The 22,094-nt window shown below is 32.2% G+C and overlaps 1 protein-coding gene across 4 annotated transcripts in view; it reads right to left on the bottom strand.

The window, feature by feature from the left end:
- The window catches only part of WRN (WRN RecQ like helicase), an 87,335-nt gene that overhangs the window by 20,958 nt on the left and 44,283 nt on the right, over nucleotides 1-22,094 (bottom strand). For all 4 annotated transcript variants that reach the window (XM_037526014.2, XM_054700845.1, XM_054700843.1 and 1 more), the window contains 8 exons: nucleotides 21,908-21,990; nucleotides 18,387-18,493; nucleotides 15,575-15,762; nucleotides 11,856-12,027; nucleotides 9,995-10,176; nucleotides 6,448-6,549; nucleotides 6,081-6,173; nucleotides 765-906 (listed from right to left, as the gene is read on the bottom strand). In XM_037526014.2, coding sequence (XP_037381911.1) covers nucleotides 765-906; nucleotides 6,081-6,173; nucleotides 6,448-6,549; nucleotides 9,995-10,176; nucleotides 11,856-12,027; nucleotides 15,575-15,762; nucleotides 18,387-18,493; nucleotides 21,908-21,990 — 1,069 coding nt within the window. The remainder of the gene's footprint in view (nucleotides 1-764; nucleotides 907-6,080; nucleotides 6,174-6,447; nucleotides 6,550-9,994; nucleotides 10,177-11,855; nucleotides 12,028-15,574; nucleotides 15,763-18,386; nucleotides 18,494-21,907; nucleotides 21,991-22,094) is intronic.

The following is a 22,094-nucleotide window of genomic DNA, read 5'->3' as shown; positions in this document are numbered from 1 at the left end:
CCTCCACTCTTTATGTATACAACTAATATCAACATATAATGATCAGCTTTGCTTTTTAGACTTGTAAATCAGGAATAAAATCACATTCAGGAAAAAATCACTACAGAAAAAGCTCTCTGACTTTAAAGTCATGACTTAGTCATATTTTTATTTGCATAAAGCAGACACATTAGTCACTTAAAAAAAATGCAGTTAAATTGACTATTCATTAATAAAGCAAAGGAAAAAAATTTCTCAGAAATTTAATACTTCTTATAAGAAACAGAATAGAAGGAAGGAAAAATAGTGCAAATGTTGTTTCTGAATTAAGATGTTTATAAATAATCACTGAAATTAATCACTTGCTCAAAGAATTCACCACTTTGCAGGGCACCAAAAAACAAATTTGTCCTACCAGTCCCTTGACAAAATGAAAGTTAACTTTTCTTAATTGTCCTAGGAAAGACCAGTTTAGGGATTACTCAGCAGCAATGTAACAAACTAATTCAGTGCTTCTAGATTGGGATGCAGAGCTGATCAGCTTAGAACATGAAAATAGCAGTTCATGTAACACACACACATTTTATCAAAACTAATGAAAATAACAATTCATGTAACACACATTTTATCAAAACTAATGAAAATACTGCTTAACCAGAACTAAATCTGGCTCTCTGGATTTCTAGTAACTCACTTAAAGTCATTATTACATCTGTAGTAGAGGAAACCTCCAAATAAAAGCTGTAAGAATAAAAGAATTATGAAGGTGATTCAGATATACTCACAGATCCTAGGAGAAATAAAATTGGAAGCCCAATTCCAAACTTTTCTCCTAAGATGTTCACAGCAGATAATAGCTGGAAAGCTTGTGGACCGAAGTCCTGTAGTATATCTTCTGAATCATCAACTAAAATGCAATGATCCAATCTAAATAAAAATAACAATGTGTTAAGAAAGTTTAGCCAAGACATGCAACCTTAGAAAGAAAAACTTAGTGTAACAATTAGTTAAGTAACAAAATACCTCAAATGTTCCAACTGTTTTAGAAGCTACAAATAAAGTTCATTACAGCCAATAACTGTGAAGCATCTAAAATATGAAATATAAACTATAATACATCGCAGATATGTTATGCTGATAGGTCTCAATACTACTGCCCTAGAATTTATGGTCCAAGAGGTGCCTTGGCTCATAGAAAGGAAAAAGTTCAAACAAGCGGAAGTAAATTACAGTTCAAAGTGATCTTTTATTAGCTTTTAGTGGAAGAAAAAGGTTGTTGTAAAAATCATATTTTACTTAAAAAAACCAAATCTCCTATGCAATAAATTGCTTAGGTTTTTTTTTTTTTTTGGGGGGGGTGCTGTGTTTAGGTTTATTCTCCTTTGCTAACTTCTGTAGGATACTTAGCTCATTAATTTTCTTTTATAAAGTTATCAAATTCCCTCAAAGTACCACCATCACCCTACAAGTTTTAATGTACATTACTGTAATTATGACTAAGTTTTAAAAATGTTTTAATTTCCAGTTTGATTTTTTATTTGATTAATGAGTTATTTTAAAGTGTTATTTTTTGTTCAACATCACTTGTAATCAGAGACATGCAAATCAAAACTACAATGAGATACCATCTTATACCAGTGAGAATCCTATAAATACAGGGATGCAAGGACCCTTTTGAATTAATGTTTCTGTGTCCTTCGGGTAAATACCCAGGAGTGGGATTGCTGGATCAAAACTAGCAACGACAAATGTTGGCAAGGATGTGGAGTAAAAGGAACTCTCCTGCACTGCTGGTGGGAGTGCAAACTGGTCCAAACAATGGAAAGCTGTGTGGAGATTCCTCAACCTGCCAAAGATGGAGCTGCCATATGATCTAGCAATCCCACTGCTGGGTATTTACCCAAAGGACACAGAAACATTAATTCAAAAGGGTACCTGCATCCCTGTGTTTATAGGAGCACTATTTACAATAGCTAAGCTATGGAAACAACCCAAATGCCCAAAAACAGATGACTGGATCAAGAAGATGCGGTACATATACACAATGGAAATTTACTCAGCAGTCAAAAAAGATAAACTCATGCAATTTGCAGCAACATGGATGGAGCTGGGAGGGGTCATGCTCAGCGAAATAAGCCAGAAAGAAAAAGAAAAATACCGGATGGTCTCGCTCATAGAAGGAATTTAGAAAACCTAAATAAGGGACCAGGAAAAAGACTAATTATAATAAAGTAAAAATTAAAATCAACAAGCAACTATAAACCAGAGATACAATACAGGAGGGGGGAGGAGGGAATAGGATGAAAACAAGGGGATTGGATTGTATGGGGACTATAACCATGATGAAAATGCATACATTGTGCAAAAATGAAAAATGATGTAAAAAATATATAAAATAAAAAAAGTGTTATTTTTAATTTCCAAAGAAATGAGATTTTTTTTTTTGGTCTATCCTCTTATATACTTCTAACTTAATTGCATTCTGGTAAGAAGATGTAGTGCATATGATACCAATTCACTGAAAACTTTTGAGATGCAAAACAGTACAGGAGCAGAATACTTTTTATTTTTTTTTAAAGATTTATTTATGTATGCATACAAGAACTGGGGTACAGGCCAGAGATGCTGGGGGTGGGAGGATTCACTAGAGACAGAGTGGGGAACAGAAAAGGCAGACTGGCTAAAATACACTGCTGAGGGAGGCAGCGCAGCGGGTGTGTCAGGAGAGGTCTGCTGTGCCATGTGGTTATCTCCCTGGATGGCCCAGGATCGAACTCGTGCTGCAGAAGCTGCAGATAGCTTCATAGTGCTGTGCTTAGCCCTTTGTGCCACCAGGGAGACCCACAGAATACTTTTTGTAAAGGGCCAAAGAGCAAATCATTTAGGTTTTGTGGACCAAGGACAACCCAATTTAATCTCTGCAAAAATAGCCACAGATAGAACATAAACAAATGGACATGTTTGTATTCCAAGAAAACTCTATTTTCAAAAAAACAAAGGGCAAGTAGATAGGTTCAGAGGCTCCAGTTTGCCAACTCCTGCTCTAATATACAGACAATTTTTATAAAAATCCTACCTGTGTATGTTTGAGAAGTGTAGTCTCTAACTCAGTGTTTCCCAGCCAGTGTGTTGCAAATGGATTATAGATGTGCTAAAAGGTTAGTCACTTTAGACCTTAGGATTCTGGACAGAAACTGAACTCAATTACCCTAGTATGTTTTGCAAGCATTATCATTTGCTATGTGTGTCATGAAGCAAAAATATTTGAGACACAGTGCACTAATTGCCTGGTACAGGGTTCTGTATACTATGAGTCAGATAAATCAGGTTTGTTACTATACTGAACAAATTTTCTATTGCTTACTGAAGAATGACTAGATTAGATTAGACGAGACAAGACTAAAAAACTTCTAGAGCAAATATATAAATGGAATTTATATATTTTCTATAACTAATTGGTAGCTTAACTTACTTATTACTAAAAATTATATCAAACTCTCACATTTTTATGGTGATTTTGTGACTTTTTCCAATTCTGTCAGTTTTTGTTTTATACATTTGTAAGATGTTTTTATTTTAAGGTGCATATAGGACAATTCTGCCTCCCTGGTGAACAATCAATTTACCACTGCATAGAGAACATTCTATTCCTAAAAATATTTCTTTTGTTAATATAGCAACCACATCAAGGAATACAGCTAACACAATATGGTATAATGTTTTTATTTTATTTCAATTAATATAATTAAATTGACTATGGGTGTGTATGAAGTTCTACATATTTTAACACACACAAAACCATATGCATAGCTTCATTTAACCACAATCAGGACACACAACATATCCATCACCACCAAATACATTTAGTGGTAAAAGCACAAAGGACTGTGATGATGGATTATAGGTGCTGTGGTGGTAGAAGAACTGTGGAGACTATACCTGAGGGGAGAAATCAAATACTGCCAAACATTAGCAATGATCTAAGGAAATCAATTTAAAATAAAATACTAAGAAATGAAAAAAAAAAAACAAAAAACTCCATGTGCCATTAATCTGTACCCTTGTTGCCCCCTCCTACAGAGGCAAATCTTTTTTCATCACTACAGTATATTCCTGTATCTGAAGAAATATTATATAAGTGGAATCATATTATAGAATGGTGTTACTTCTTTTAAATATTTGGTAGAACTTGCTATTGATATCATTTGGTTTTTCTATCTTCTATTTCATTGATTCATGCTCCTATCTTTATTATTGTTTTCCTTCTGCTTCTTTTTAGTTTACTTTGCTCTAATTTACTTTTTTCTTTTTTAAAGATTTATTTATTTATTTATACAAGCACTGGGTACAGTCAGAAGCGCAGGAGGGTGAGAGAATTCACCAGAGCCAGAGCGGGGAGCAGAACAGGCAGACTGATGAGGTACACTGCTGAGAGGAAAAGCCGGCGGCTGGAGAGGTCTGCGCGCCATGTGGGACCCTCGCTGGCAGCTGGGGATGGAACCGGCGCTGCAGAGGCTGCGGGCAGCTTTGCAGCCCAGCACTCAATCACTGCGCCACCGGGGAGGTCCTAATTTACTTGTTTCTTATGGTGGAAACCTAACATGTCTTGAAATCTTTCTTCTGTTATAAGTTTTAATGTTTTAAATTTCTCTCTCAGTATTTTTAGCAGCATCCTATTCATTTAACATTTTCATTTTTTCATTTTCAGTCAGTTCCAAACCTTTTCTGATTTACCTTGAAACTTCCTCTTTGACTCAGGATTATTTAGTAGTATGTTATTTAATTTCTATGTGTTTGGAGAGCTTTCTGTTATCTTCATGTTGTTGATTTATAGTTTAATTCCATAGGAGTTAGAAAATATCTTCTATATGAATAAAATTCTTCTCAATCTGTTAAGGTTTGTTTTATGACTTAGAATATGGTTTATGCTATTAAGGTTCTATCTGCAACTAGCTGAAGATGGAACTGACAGAAACCTGCATGATGCTGTCGCACAGTGTTCTATAAAAGTCAACTAGATCCGGCCAGTTGATAATACTGTTCATTTCCATATTTTGACTGATTTTCTACTTAATCTATTAACTACTAACAGAAGTAATTAAAGTCACCAACTGTATTTGTACATTTTTTTTATTTCTCCTTTCAATTAAGTCAGTTCCTTTGTTAAATATATACACATTTAGGATTATGTGCTCTTGGATATGATAGTTGATTTTGTGTGCCAATTTGTCTAGGCTGTGGTCCCCAGTTGTTTGATCAAACACTTATGTAGATAATTACTCTAAAGATATTTTGTAGATGGGATTAACATTTATGATCAATTGACTTTAAATAAAGAAGATCACCCTTAATATTGGTGAGTTGCATCTAATCAGATGAAGGCCTAAAAGAGCACAGTCTGAGGTTTACTAGAGAATAAGGAATTGTGACCCAGGGTTATAACAGAAATCCTGTTCGACTTTCCTGCCAGCTTGTCCTACAGATTTCAGACTTGCTAGCCCCCACAACTGCATGAACCAATTCCTAAAAATTAGTCCCTTCCCTATATCGACTGTGTGTATACATATGTGCATATACATATGTCTGTGTATTTCTCTACAAAACCCTTACTTACACATTAGTAAGTGGATCCTTTTACCACCATATAATATCCTTTATAGCTGGAATATTCTTTCTCTAATGTCCCCATTGTCTGAGATTAAAATAACAAGTCCAGTTTTCCATTGATTAATATTTTCAAGGTAGTTTTTACCCTTTTATTTTTAACCTACCTATGTAATTATGCCTATATTGGATTTCTTGTGGACAGCATACACTTGGATCATATTTTTAAAACAATTCTGACAATTTATGCCTTCAAGGTTTTTTTTTTTAATCATTTACATTGGTGTAACTATTGAAATGTTTAGATTTAGATTTATTATTTTATTGGTTTTTCCATTTATAAAACAAAATACTGTATTATTTGCTTTGTCATCTATTTAAATAAATAAATCCATTATTAATGTTAAAATGTAATACATAAAAACTAAATTAAAAATTTAATTGAAAAGGAAAGAAACAGATTTTCAGAATGTCCATCTATAAAAAGAAATCTTTACCTGGACCTGCAATTATCACAGCATTTTTCAGTTCCCAATATACCCAAAGAGGCCTTTCGTAGTTGTTTATCTTCAAAATGAGACAAGATGATTCTACCCAAGAGAAAATTTTAAATTAAATAAAAGAACAAAAATGTGCATGTAAAATTCACTGCTTAAAGATGAAATCATCAATTGACTCACCTGAGACCTCATTATTTTCTTTTATTTTACTAACACACAAAGAAAGTTATCTCAAAAATTCAACACATGCATAGTACCAGCAAAATATTGTTTCTAAATACTTCTATTTAGCAAAACTCTTTTCTTAAAAGATCACCATACTCAAATCTCTATCACTAGTTGACACAAAATAAATAATACATACCGTCGTCTACACTTTCTAGAATGAAGATATTTTTCCATCTTCATCATCATCTTTAATTTGTACAATCGAAAGTTTTCATTCTGTATCTCACCAAGGCGATGCCTGTTAGAAATATTATAGAAATACATAAAATTATCTTAGTAATTTTGTTACTTTTCATTTATTAGTTTATTTTTTATAACCTATAAAATCCACACCCTTATCAAGAAAACACTTCTATCATTTCAGAAAGCTATTTTGTCCTTCCCAGTAAACGCTCTCCATAAGAGGCAAACATTTTTCTGATTTCTACAAATGACTTTGGAAAGAATTCTACCTATGTCCAAGCATCAGTTTTTCAGTTGTTTTAAAAAAATATTACAAACCCTAAAGTGTTTCATTTTGATTTATATGCAACACACTTTTGGGTTATTTTCCTACTACATATGAATTTTTACCTTTTCATAGTAAAAGATTATTTTAAATTTATTTTATATGAGGAAATAGAAACATCTATGAAAGGTATGTTGAAAGTGATTCATAATTCAAATATGAGGCTTCATTCATATTAACTCTTCAAAGGACTACTCAGTCCTCTAAAATTCTGTATTATGGGGCATTATGGCACACCAGTAAAGTATCAGAATTAAGTTCCTTCCTCAAACAATTATTACTGATCTTTTAATAATAGCAATAAATTAAAAGTTAAATTCAATTTCAATAATTTAATTTAATATTACTAAATATATTTAATAATACTAAATGTATTTAAAATGTTAAATAACACTTAAGACATGTTGTTTTTTAAGCCATTAACATTATGTAATCTATCCTGTTAATTCTAGTTGTGTAATGAAATTTCATGAATACCAGGTATCAGAGGTTGACAATCTCCCAAATAGTTTTGCATGTCTTTTCAAGAATGAATAGAAGTCTGAAAGTTTTTAGATATTTCAGAAGAAAACATGGATTCCTGCACATTCTAAATAATACTATGCTGAACCTCATCAAAATGGTCTTTATTCACTAATATTTTTACTATCTAACATCCTGACTGATAAAAATACCTCTGTACAATTCTCAAAGATCACACAAACAGGGAATTCATTTTTTTTGACAATAACTGATACAAATGAGTTCTTATTCAAAAACATTTTTATCATTTGATACTACCAATCACTATACTCCTCAGTCTAATTTTCCTCAAAGTCTCTTCCAAATCTTGACTCCAGTTCCTAGATTAATCATCTAATTTCATGGGCTAAAAATGCTTCCTAAGGCATAGTCTAAAAATTATTGATAGTTCCTTTTTTGCTAATTTTCTTTATTTGCTTAGCTCAGCTTCTCAAGGCAGGGAAAACAAGGAAAACAAATACCTGTTCTCTATGAACAACATCCTCTCTTCTATTTGGTTCAGAATACCCATATTTAACTGATCTCATCAGTGTCAATAACAAATTTGGGGAAATAAAATTACAAGTCTCTAGCAGCAAATCAAACAAGTATTTATTCTTCTCCTGGGACTAATAAATTTGTTAAGCTATAATACTTCACAGAATAAAAACAGGGAACAAGGTGATAAAAGAGAGATCCTAAAAATATCATAAATAGAAATCATCTAGAACTTGGGGAGGATGTACTGAATTGCAATTATTATGCAAATTATTCCCTTAAAAATGACAAGTATTAGGTTTGACGGCTTAAAATAATAGCACACACAGACACTACGAGTCTGCTGATGGTACGGTTTCTGTAATAAGAAACTAAAAACTATGTATTTATACTGATGATTGAACAACTTTCTTCTCAAAGTCATAGGACTCTAGCAGAGACTAAAATTTTTTATTTCACTGACCTTTTCAGTTGGAAACCAGCAACTTCATTTATTCTAAAACTTTGTTTATTCTAATAGAGGTGCTTTGTCATAGGACAACACAGAAATATCCTCAATTCTCAGTTTTATTTCCCTTTAGACAGATGTAGAAAACTATACTAAAGATTCAAGCAGATTCAAGTTGCACCACTTTGTGATTGTGATCACTGTTGCCTCCTGTTAAATCTTAATGAGATGATCATTTAAAATATCTGAGACCCAGATGAACAGAAATTGTATCTTTTGATGAACACTGCAAAGCCATAATCTAAAACTTGGATACTAAGCCTTCAGTACTGTTAGCATAATGGAGAAATAAAAGCAGAAGGCCAGGAATTGATTTATGTTTGATAAAATCCCAAATTTAACAGCAGCATGAAGAGCTGTGCTCTATCCCAATTATTGTAAACTAATTTATAAAAAGCTTGACAAAGACACTAGAGTCAAAAGGAAAGTAACAGGAGCATGGTTTTATTGACTTTATGTTAATAGACAAAAACTACTATGTACTCTTATAAAGAAAAGCTTACAATTATAGCAAACATTTTAACTTTAACAAATATTTCATTCTTGTTTCAGATCTCAATTCAATCATCACTTCCTCAAGAAAGCCTTAACTGACCTTTCTAACTTGGTAGACAGCACACCCCATTATCACTTTCACTATCTCAATGTAATATTCTTTCATACACACTTGCATGATCTTTTTTAAAAGTTTGATTTCTGAAATTTTCAAATACAAAAAATGAGAACAGTAAAATGAACCCTATTTTTTCATAGTGGTTACTCAAAAAAAAAATTGTAAAATGATGAATAAAAATAAAACTGTATTGGACTGGCATTCTCATCATTTAATAAAGCAGGCTAACATCTTGATTCAAGGGCTCAATTTATTCAGCTACACAGAGGGACATTTTAAAAACACTTCATCTTGGTAGGCCCATCAGTTACCACATAAAAGTTTTTTGCTGAGATTTTTCTCTACTATGGATGAGGAAATTAGTTGCTGAACCCTGTCCCTTAAATTTTTGCAAGATGAAGTTTTCCTTTCCAATATAAATTTTGCAGAACTTAACTACCAACAAAATACCTGTTTAGCATTTAAGTAGAATGGTTTTCCAGTTTCCTGTATTTAAACACTGAAAATAGTATTTTCATGGCAAGTCAATCATTACAGTGCAACATGATTATTCACACACAGTCAAGAAGATCTAGCATGTTCTCATAGAACTAACAAAGGTAACAGAGTGTAGAGAGAGTCAAATATAAAGATTGGTAGAAGTCATTTGAAATAGGTACCCCACTGGTAGCATGAGAGGAAAGAACCAATAACAAAATAAATGGTATCTAAAGTAACCATGACTGATGTCATTAAACCTTGAGGGGCCTTGCAGAGAAAAAAAAGCTCATATATGCACACTCTCAGGAAAGAATCCATAGGAGCCATGTTACATTCCTGCTATAGCCCTGATTTAGCTAAACCTTCACAAAAAATGAAAACTGGATGAAATTAGGTAATCTCCTCTAGGTGGCAACAAAACCACAAATATCTTAGATGTCTTTGATTTTGGTTTGGTTTTAACTGCTGTTATTATCCACATTACTTGAAAATTTGAATGTTACTTCAAACACTTCAAAGCTTATATTTAAAATAAAAAAGAAATCTACAAGTGTGAAAGCAGTAAATGTCTTTACCGATTTACATTAATGTCTGTCGGAGCCCAGAATACATGACAAAAACTTTGAAGTCCATCACGGCCAGCTCTACCAATCTCCTGGTAATATGATTCCATTTCCTTAGGAGCACCATAATGTATGACTCTGCGAATGTCAGCTTTATTTATGCCCATTCCAAATGCTATGGTAGCTATGATGCACTGAGAATAAATAACAATATAGTTTGATAAATATTCAGAACTAAAACCTTATATTTTTATCTCTTGGTATAATTAGAATAATTAGCTCATTAACTAAATTCACTGGCCTAAAACTGAATTCAATATAATTTCAACCAATCACTTACAGATTAAAAGATTATCTGCCCAATTTGCAGATGAAGCTTGGTGACCATAAAATAGGATTTTAAATAAAAAGTTATGCATAAAGTGGTTTCTCTGAATACCTATGACTTAAGACACAAAAGAGGCTCTTCAAGTATTAATTATATTAATTAAATGATGTGCTACTATGAACTTTCAAGAGTCCTTATCTAATCGCACAGTACTATAATTTTTTTAGTATTATTCTAAAATGGAAGGTAGCTTCTCATTGAAGATGGTGGAATGAAACATAATTGTATCTCTGAATCTCTAAAACGATAAAATTGGCAGAATAACTAATATGTATGAATGCCCTGAGATGAGATTTAAATGACTGGGAGAGATTTTAAAAGAACTGGTGATAAGTACACAAAAAAAGAAACAATTTTTTTTAAGTATTAACCATCAAAATAGAAAAAGATATTTAAGAAAAGTAACTATAATATATACCACACGGTTAGGAAATAAAGAGCATTTAGTAACTATGTAAACATATAAGATCTAAACATATATATCCAAAATTATTATATTAATATTGGGATCCCCGAAAGGGATCCCAAGTGTCTGGATGGAGTAAAGAGGAGGACAGGAAGGAAAAATAATTTCTCATCTTTCATAGTGGAGAATCAATAGATAATGCCCAAAACTAATACATAAATAAGAAGCTAAGTAGTAATACTATAAACAAATTATTGCAAGATACAGTGGCAAAAACCAAAAGAAAAACTAGAAGAGTTGGGAGTGGCAAATAAAAGTGGGGAAGGAATGAGGGACTGATGCTTTTCATTGTAAGCCCTATAGACTAACAATTTGAGTCTTTTTGTGCATGTATAATTAATAAAAATTTAAGTGACATTTAAAAAAATATTTTTGAATGCACCAAAAGCAGCAAAACACAATTTCAAAAAATGCTAAATAAATAATAAATAAAAGTATGAGAAAAGGTAAGTGAAAAATAAATATAGGAATGAAGATAATATGAAGAAAAAGCTTTGAGTGAATATGATGCAATTTTACTATATTTAAGAGTGACTAAACAACTTAATTTTCCTTTTTTAATATTATTTCTGATTCGATTTTCCCAGTCTCTTTGAAATATAATTGACATATATCATTGTATAGGTTTTTTTAGATTAATAGATTAGCAAATCTTTATTTTTCAAATAATTTTTAAATTTTATTTATGTATTTTTACATCATTGTTCATTTTGCACAAGTTTGATTTTCCTCTTAGGTGTAGTCCCCACAAAAACAGTTAATGAATCAAACATTAATTGTTTTGAGTTCCTGAGATATAAGATTAAAAATATAATCATTTAAGAAATTAGACCAAATCTCTATTCCAGGGGACTGTGATAACTGTTCCAAATCTGAAAAAAGAGAGAGAGAGAGAGAGAACAGATGTTTTTACACTAATACCCAACACAAAGAAGATATTCAATGAAGATTTGATAAATAAATATTAATGAAATAACCATTTCTACTGTGGGGAAGAGAATAATAATTAAGCTTCACACCTGAATTTCATCTCTCATAAATTTATGATGAATCTCTTTCCGTGACTTAATATTCATGCCTGCATGGTATGTTTCACAGGCTAACTTCAGTTTCCTAAGTTCAGCTGTAACTTGTTCTGTCATTTTTCTAGAAGGACAATAGATGATAGTTGGACCTTCAAATTCCCAAGAACTACAGAAAAAGAAAAAGAAAAACAAACATATGCATTTGTTCTATTCAGTCTTTTTGGGTTTTATCTTAATTTTCCCTTACTTTATTAAACTTTTATTTCATTTTAATTTAACTCAAATATCAGTTTAATTTTCCTTTTAGTAAAAGACAAAAAGCAGAGAGCATATAGAAAACAATGATACATTTAAATATATAAATCTCTAAAACATTATGGAAAGTCAAATATGGAAATAAATTGTGTTAAACCCCAAAACCCTAACTCGGTTTCAATTCAAATTAAAGCCAGTTTGTTTAAGAAGTCTTCATAAAACTTTAGAGATTATTCCTGGTCCCTTATTTAGGTTTTCTGAATTCCTGCTATGAGTGAGACCATTTGGCATTTTTCATTTTCTTTCTGACTTATTTCGCTGAGCATGATCCCTTCCCGCTCTATCCATGTTGCTGCAAATTGCATGAGTTTATCTTTTTTTGATTGCTGAGTAACATTCCATGGTGTATCTGTACCACATCTTCTTGATCCAGTCATCTATTTTTGGGCATTTGGGTTGTTTCTATCGCTTAGCTATTGCAAATAGTGCTGCTATAAACATAGAAGTGCAGGTGCTCTTTCGAATTAAGTATAAGAAAGTAAAAATCAAAATCAACAAGCAACTATAAGCCAGAGACACACTACAGGGGGGGAGGAGAGAGTGGGATCAGTGCAAGGGGGTTAGGAATTGTATGGGGACTACAGCCAAGATGAAAATGCTTATATTGTACAAAAATAAAAAGATGTAAAGAATATATAAAATAAAACAATGAAAAAAAATTTTTGAGATTATTGATTCCAATACTTTTAGAAATGCAAAGCACTAGAGATTAACAACTAGTCTTAATTTATGTAAGAGAAGTGATTATTTAATGAGAAATATGCATAAAATTTATATATTATTCTGTCTCTTATGATGATAAAATTGAGTTACTGTATCTTACTAAATGAGAAAGAACTTACTAAAAGAAGTACTTACTAGTAATCTAGGGACTTGGAATGTTACAGAAAATGACAGGGAAAGGAAAAAAGAAGGCAGTAACTTCACTCTGAAACTCTTATTATATAATTTACTTAAAGCAATTTTTGAGAGTGAGCAAATGGGCTTCCGTATCAAAAACTCACAGGAGATAATTTGATAAAGGTACAAATTATTTTTAATGTATAAAAGTCTCATTTAAAAAAATTTTCCAAATAAAATTGTGCACAGGAAGAACTGGAAGAAAGCAAAGTACTTTTCAGTATATTATTCAAAAGGATACTAAGATTATGTATCACTTTTTACATTAAAAAATTTTGGAAAGTACACAAATTTGAAATTAAAGAGTAGAAAAATCAAAGGAGCAAAAGTTCCTACTACAAAAGAATTCATTACTTTGCCAGGTGATTTACTAAAGAATGTCATTTCCTCATAACAATTCCTGAGGATGGGCACTTTGGTGGTAGGAAAACTATGGTGATCTCACTTGAGGGGAGAAATTCTGTTTTGTGAAAGAATAAATAGGAATTTTTAAAACAAAACAAAGGATTTTAAAAACAAAAAGTAAAATAATAGTAATAATTAAGCAATTCTTGAAGGGGAATAAAATCTATTTTCACTTAACCATTAAGTGACAGCAGCTTACCTATCTAATTTAAATATACCATGAATATAGAAAACAAAATAAGGTGAAAATTTAAGACACATGTTAGCGCAATATATAGAAAAAAAATATGAATATTGATAAAACAAATGGCAAAATTAAATGAATAGAAGAAAATGGAAATAGAAGGCAATACTCCAAAGTCTTAATTATTCTCCTTCTCACTGCTCATTAAGAGGAAAATTTCTAAATAAGGGACCAGGAAAAAGAATAACTATAAGAAAGAAAAATTCAAAATTAACAAACAACTATGAACCAGAGACACACTATGAGGGGTAGGGGGCGGGGAAAGGAGGGCATGGGATCAAAATAAGGGGGTTGCAATTGTATGGGGAATATAAAAATAAAATTAAAAAAATAAATAAATAAAATTAAAAAAAGAGGAAAATTTCTGTTTACCTAGAACATACAGAAGGCAGTCTCTCAATGGTTCCCTGTCATCGTTATCCTTCTTTGAGCATTGGAAATGGGTACAAAATCTTTCTTGATTTGCTTTCAGAAAAACCATTTCCATATTGAAAATCAAAATCTTAGATGTTAGGCTAAGAAGAGTGGCCTTTAGTCTACAGGAAAGAGGGAGCCACAAGAAAGAAGTCCCAAAACTGGGAAGATAAATCTGAAATGTGTATACAGAATGCAACAAGGAAGTCTGAGGAGACAGGCCTGTTCGGAGAGATTAATAGTCTAATAGGCTAAAAAATAATAAAGAACCTCAATTAGAATTAGCATGAAAAACAGTGTAAAGTATCATTTACATAAGAGTAAAACATTTTAAGAGAATGTCACAATGTCACAAAAAAATTTAAATGATAAATACATTTTCAAAAATGGAAGTTATTACAGAAAGTGCCAGAGAGACTGAGAACAATGTGGATGGAAAAGGATCAAATATTAGGAGAAGAGATAAAGAAGTGATTGTGGAGACTTTAGCCTAGAATAAGTAGTAAAGATTTATCCTTTAGGATGGAAGCAAATGAAGCAAGATGACTAATAACTTCAGAGAGATCACCAGAGCAGCCAGAACACTGAGAATATATTCATTACATTCTTGTTTTATTCTGAGTATAGGATAATCAACCCTGATGCAAATCCTACATTTAAATTCCTCATTAAGGTCCCCAAGAGTTGCTATAGGTTTTTCTTAACTTAGGATCAATGTTCTTTTTATTTCTTTCTGAAAAGGAAAACATTAATGATGCTCTTTAATTCTATTTGTCTAGATTTGATTTGTGTTTTTATTTATAGAACAAACATTATTTTAATGTACTGTGACATAAAAACATATTTCATAACATGAAAATTACAAGCATTTCACAGAGCAGATAGTGAATAAAAGAATAAGGTTATGAGGAAGCTTCTCAGCATACATATAAAATGCCTTTAAACAATAAAAACGACACTTTATTATCAAGATGAAAATAATATGTACCTTACTAAGAAATTACAAGGATTTAAGTATCAATATATCACTTATAAAAAGCACCAAAAATAATCATATACAGGCTCAGAAAATGTCTCGTGACTTTTAAAATTCCCTAATATTTAGATTAGTCATACAATTAATGAACTAGATAGAAGGATAAAAGACTCTTGTTTTTGTTGTTCGACTTTCAATTAAAAGTATATGTCTTAAAAAAAAAAAAAGTATATGTCTCCTTCAAACAACATTATAGAGTATAATTTTGTAGAATTAGCTCCTGCCTTCAATTTCTGACTTTTTCCTCAATCACTGTCTTGATTATATATCATCATACCTGGTTTGAACCAAAACTAAGTAGAATCTGAAATATGGTATATATGTCTTAGAAGGAAACAGTAAAACAAATAATAAAAGGAGGAATCAGTTATCAAAATTCATCAACCATGAAATTCTTACTTTGTCTTTTTGACAAGAAATTGCTTCAGATCCTCAAGGATGTTTCCCGTTTTTCGTCCAACCTCTAAATACAGATTTGGTCGATCAAAACCAGTACAGGTAATTTGAGGATCCTTCAGTTTTAAGCACTGTATGATGTCTGCTCTGATTGAAGAAGGTGCAGTAGCAGTGAGTGCAACAATGGGAACCTGAATGAAGTAAAATTGATGTTTTTGAAAGAGACAGTTCATTAATTCCTAACATTTCTATTATCTTCTTATAAAGTGACAGAAGGTAAAGCATCAAAAATGCATTTTAAGAATTATTATTTTTAAAGAAAAATGTTTCTCAGCCTTCTGAATACAATATTAAATTGGTCAAAATCATAAATCACAAATAAAACACTAAATCTGCAATGTAAATGTAATCTACCTTGTCTAATTAAGCCTACTTATTAACTACCTCTCCGTGTTATCTTTTAACATTTATTGCAATTATAATAGTGCTGATATAAATGAGCAGTATGCTATGCCTTATTTTTGATTAATCCATAATTTACAAATTATAAATCCTTCCAGTCACTGAAAATCTAACTAATGAGTTTTTGTTTCTTTCCTATATAAAATATATTGGTTTATGGCTTCCTACATCTAGAAACAAAGCTCTCAATGATCTGGATAACCTCTTTCAGTTTTACTAAGTTACTCATGGCATACTATACTTAAGAAAAATGAAACATTTGTTATTAATTGATTTCAGTTTAACAGACTTATTGATTAGAAGACAGCAGGTGGAATAGTGGGCACAAGGAAAAATGTGTAATTTTTCAGAAATTCTAAAGCAGGATAACAACATAACTCACATAGAAGTAGACTGAATATTTCTGTCCCTATTATTGTAAGGAGTTATAGCCAACTAGGCTATTATTTCACAATCAAAAAATATGGACTATAGTTATTACCAAATCATTAGTATTCTATATCCAAGAATAAAACTTTCCTGAAAATATTCTTTTTGGCCCATTATAGACAATGACAATATCCTCATAAAATAGCTCTTTAGTAATACTACCTCACAAATCAGTTTAAGCAATTATCTTCGTTTTTTACTGAGGTAACACTGATTTATAACACTGGACATGATTCAGGGCAATAGGTTCACATCTCCTAGATCATGTCACCACACACCACACCTACAACCAAAGCACCCACAGCCCTTTACCGAAGACCACTGGGGTCTTCTCTCCTTTTTTTTTCCTCCCACCCTACCTCCCTCCTCTAGTAGTCTCAATGCTCCAGTCATACTTCTAGGACTTTCTTTAGTTTAGTTTTGTTGGTTCCTTTGTTTTCTTTCTCTATATTCCACATATGAATGAAATTACCTAGTATTTTTCTTTCTCCTCTGACTTATTTCACTTAGCATAAACCCCAGCTCCACCCATGTTGTCACAAATGGCAAGAGTTCATCTTTTTTATAGTTCAGTATTACTCCATCATCATGACTCCATCTTAATCCAGCCCTCTGTTGTGGGGCACTTAGGTTGTTTCCCTAACTTGGCTATTTTAACTAGTGTTTCAGTGAACACAGAAATGCACTTAGTCTTTCAAATTAGTGTTTTTGCATCCTTTAGGTAGCTGTCCAGGAAAGGGGTTCCTGAGTCATATGGTATGTCTATTTGTAACATTCTGTGGAGTCTCCTTACTGTTTTCCATCGGCCCTGGACCAGTCTACATTCCCACCACCAGTATAAGAAGGTGACTTTTTCCTCTCCATACCCTCACCAGCACTTGAATTTTGTGTACTTATATAGATACGTGTTTTTTACACACACACACACACACACACACACACACGCACCATTCTCACAGGAATGAGGTGGTATCTTGTTCTAGTTTTGATTTGCATTCCCCTGATGATAAGTGATTTTGAACATTTTTTACATTTTTTCACTTCTTTGGAGAAGTGACTATTTAGCTCTTTTCCCATTTTTTGATTGGGTTCTATTTCCTTTTTTGTTGAGTTCTTTGTAGATCATGGATATTGGGTCCTTGTTGGATGTATGATATGCAAATATTTTCTCCCATTCAGTAGGGGGTATTTTTGTTTTAATGATAGTTTATTTTGCTGTACAAAAGCTTTTTAGTTCTTATGTAAACTCATTTGTCTATTTTTGCTTTGATTTTCCTTGACATTAGAGTTGACATCTAAAGACATCCCTGAAGCCAATGTTGTAGAATGTTTTGCTGTTATTTTCTTCTATGAATTTTATTTCAGATCATACATTCAAGTCTTTAATCCATTTTGAGTTAATTTGTGTATGGTGTGAGAGAGCAGTTTCATTTTCTTTGCATGTGTCTGTTCAGTCTTCTCAGCACCGTTTTTTCAAGAGATTTTTTTTATCTCCACTATATACTGTTGGTGCTTTTGTTATAGATTAATGGTCCATAAAACTGTGGGTTTATTTCTGGACTCTCAATTCTATTCCAATATCATACTGTTTTGATTACTAAAGCATGGTAGTATAGTATTCCTCAATAAATTACATGCCAGAAGGAAACCAAAACTAGAATTCTAAAAATATCATTCCCTTGCTTATATCTTTATTTGCCTTTTCACAGAGAAATCTTCACCTTTTGGGCCATTCCCCAATCCTATACTGCCCCTTAATAAGAACTTCATTTCAGGGCCTCCCCTGGTGGCGCAGCAGTTGAGTGCTGGGTTGCGAGGCTGCCCGCAACCTCTGCAGCGCCAGTTCGATCCCCAGCCACCGGAGAGGGTCCCACCAAAAAAAAAAAAAAGTTCATTTCAAGTCATTGTGCTTGGCAAAGCTTACCAATGGGAGTACTGCCTTTAGAGAGCTGAGAGTCCTATATGAATTTCTAAAATCATGTCCCCACTCAGAAATACAGTGAGCTTCATCCACAGCAATAAGTGTGATACCTATTAAAGAGAAAAATATAGAAATGGGGAAACTAAAGTTCCAAAAGAAAGAATAAGCTCATCTAAATCAGTATTAATTTGTTCACTTAGAATATATAAATATCACAGGAAGAATAATGTAAATCAAAGTATATGGTTTGTATCAAAAATTATTACTGAGAACAGATTAAGAAGATTAAGGATTAACGGCATAAGGAGAAAAGGAAATGTGTGTATATATATATATATATATATATATATATACATATTATTCAAACAACATATTTACTGGATTTCACTTTTATCATTATTGCAGAGAAATTGAATTACTATTACTTTGCCCTCAGCTATCACTAATGAACCATATGCAACAGTAACACCCTTAAAAAAAAAAAAAAAAAAAAAAAAAAAGCTGCTCTCTTTCTCCTTGGTAATATCTTCAATTGTATCTCATCGATTAACTATCAAAAGAAATAGAAAAAGTCTCTGCATTTCTACTGAGATCAAGTGCATCACTATCATGATTGATCACATATGATATTGTACAGAGTTTCTCAGCAATGCCAATATTAAGAAGTAAGGATGACATCCACATTTTCTAATGTGTAAAATGGTAAGGGTAGAACTAAATCTCATTACATACAAAGTAGATAAGAAGACAATTTGTTCTTTCTTTCCCTAGTGACCTTTCTTTTCCCTTCCACCCCACCCCCACACCACATACCTACAATGAAACAGAATCAATAGCATGGTAATGCATTTAAGAAAAGGGCTTTATTGTATAACTATCCATTAAAATGTCTTCAGATATTCCAAAGTAATGACAGTAGTACCTTTGCCCTCATTTACCAAATTAACACTTTAGACAAAAATAATTTTCCCTTCAATAAGATTGATCATTACTTAATTCTGAATATTAATAACATTCTGCCACTACTGTGTTGATTAATATTTGTTCTAGAGTCAGGCTACCTGAATGTAGAACCTGGCTGTGTCACTTACCATTTCTATTATTTTAAGCAAGTCACAGTTAAACTGCCAAGTCTGTTTCCCATAAGTAAAAAGGGGACAATAAAAGTGTGCAACATTTTCTAGTTACTCAGAACATTAAATTAAATCATTTATAGAAAATGCTAAGATAGGGCTTGGCATAAAAAAAAAAAAGAGCACAATGACAAAACATTACTACTATTATTATATAATTATTAAATGCCCACTGGGATCTAACCACTTTACTTGGAATAAAAAGCAATGTATGACATCAAGGAACTCATAATTCTAAAGGAGGAGACAGACATGCAAATAAATAACTACAATTCTCTGAGTTTGTCACTTAGACAAAATAGAGTCCTAGTAGGAAGCAAAAAAGTAACCTACTAAATAGAAGCAAAATAGGTTGAATAGTATCAAAATGTTCTAGTTAATACTAAGTAGATGGAAATAATTCAGTTACCACTATATTTATTTTGGCTGTAGAAACTAAATGACCCAGATTTTTAATTATAAAGGGTAAAACAAAGACTATGGTTCCTAGAGATAAAATCTGACTGCCTTTTTGGGGTTTTTTTGGGCATTTTCAGGTGACTGCCTTTTAATGAAGCTTTGTCCCACACGATCAGTTTATCTAAGTGTTTGCCAAACTTCATTTTGAATGGGAAAATGCAAGTCTCCACCCAGGTCCCACACATATTTCATTTTAGTGGATGTGTCATTCAAGTCATATTTCCAAAGTTAAGAGACAACTACAAGGGTGTGTGGTTTCAAGGAGTCTCCATACAAAATTATTTTTGTTGCTTCTGTTATAAACTCATAGTACCTTAATAATTTAAACTTTGTCATAAAAGTGGTTAACTAGGGGCCTCCCTGGTGGTGCAAGGGGTTAGGTCTCAGCATTATGAAGTTCTGTCAGCAGCCTCTGCAGCACGAGTTTGATCCCCGGCCAGGGAGCTACCCACATGGCGCAGCAGACCTCTCCTGGCTCGCCTGCTGCTACCCTCAGCAGTGTATTTTAGTCAATCCACCTGTTCTGCTTCCCACTCTGTCTCTGGTGAATCCTCTCACCCCCCATACCTCTGGCCTACCCCCCAGGTCTTGTACACATAAATAAACCTTTAAAAAAAAAAAAAGTGGATAACTAAACGTTAAGACTACTGTAAAAAAACCAAAAAGTTACACTACTGACTATACTTATTTTATACAAGTCTTTTACGAATTCCTGAAAACGAATGCTAAAGAAAAATATTCCAAAAAGAATTTATTGCTTTTTGTTCAACAATGAGAGTCAACCAGAAAGAAGATATGCAGTGTTCTGTTCTAATGACTGCACAATTTAATCCAGTACAAAGAGAATTAGATGTACCTGTCAAAAGGATCTAAGGAAATACTTAAACTACTTAAACTAATCATTAACTAACCCCATCAAAGAAACAAAGCAGTGAAACAGAACAGCTGATGCATGAACTCTTTGATCATGTATTTAACCAAATATTAATTTCGCCTCCATTCTTTTGTTGGTATTTAACACATATAACAAAAATACAAACTTGTTTTCGTTACATTTTTAGAAAAAAATGTTAAATGCTTTCCTAGTTATATGTAAGTAACAACTAAATGAGAAGCTGAATGTTGAAAAATTAACCTATCTGGAATTATTTTTAATATATAATTATAGATTGAGATCATGTAGTATTAAGTTTGGTTATTTCAAGGTGCATTGCAATAGAAGACAAGATTGCAATTCTTGGATAGCTAAGTTTAACCAACAGAAAGGAAAAAACAGACAAAAAACTAAGTTTAAAAAAAAATGGTATCAGCTTTTTACTAATTCCATACTTATATTGTCTAGAAAATGAATTCTAACTTACCATCTATTTTTTCCTCATAATTAATTTACGCAAACAATCAAAGGTGTATGGTTTCCAACCCTGGTTATACCTCAGAATCACCTGTGAAAAACTACAAATACCAGGGCCCTATCCCAAGAGTGTTAATTCAGAATTTTCAAGTTTAGAGGCTGTCTACCTACATTTTTTTTTTAAGTTTGAAAGGCAATATAGAGCTAATGTAGCTTTAGATTATGAAAAAAAGGAAATTACAATTTCATAGAATCTAGGATTTATTAAAAAATACAGTTAAAGTGCCTAGTATGAGCCAGGTACTACACTAAAAAAAAATAAATAAAATGGCATTTTCCCCTCAAAAACTTTACAGGCTAGCAGAAGAAAACATATCTATATAAAGATAATTATAAAATAGGAAATTCATTTCTATGGCAGAGAAATTGCTGGGTACTTTGGGGAAAGACAAGAGAGACACCAAGTAGAGGGAGCAGAAATAAATTTAAGAGATGTGAAATCTAGTATCAATTCATGGAGTTAACTTTAAAGGATAATTCAATTCAATAAACAGTTATAAAAATCCCATTGTACCACTTACCAATATTAGCCTCAAGTTGCTGGAGTAGGTTCAGATTATGGGAACAGAATTCTGGAGTTAGGTATATAATCCGATATTTGCCTCTGTGAAAACAAACACAAAAAAGAAATATAAAAATAAACTACATAAGGAAAACAATCATCTAATGAATTACAACTTAAAATCATTAATACTAGATACATTTTTA

This window comes from Talpa occidentalis, unplaced genomic scaffold (assembly GCF_014898055.3).
Source record: "Talpa occidentalis isolate TD23 unplaced genomic scaffold, MPIMG_talOcc4v2.1 talOcc4.4, whole genome shotgun sequence".
In the NCBI taxonomy this organism is placed as follows: Eukaryota; Metazoa; Chordata; class Mammalia; order Eulipotyphla; family Talpidae; genus Talpa; species Talpa occidentalis.
The sequence above is the reverse complement of the archived record's forward strand: the minus strand, read 5'-3'. Positions and strand labels throughout refer to the sequence as shown.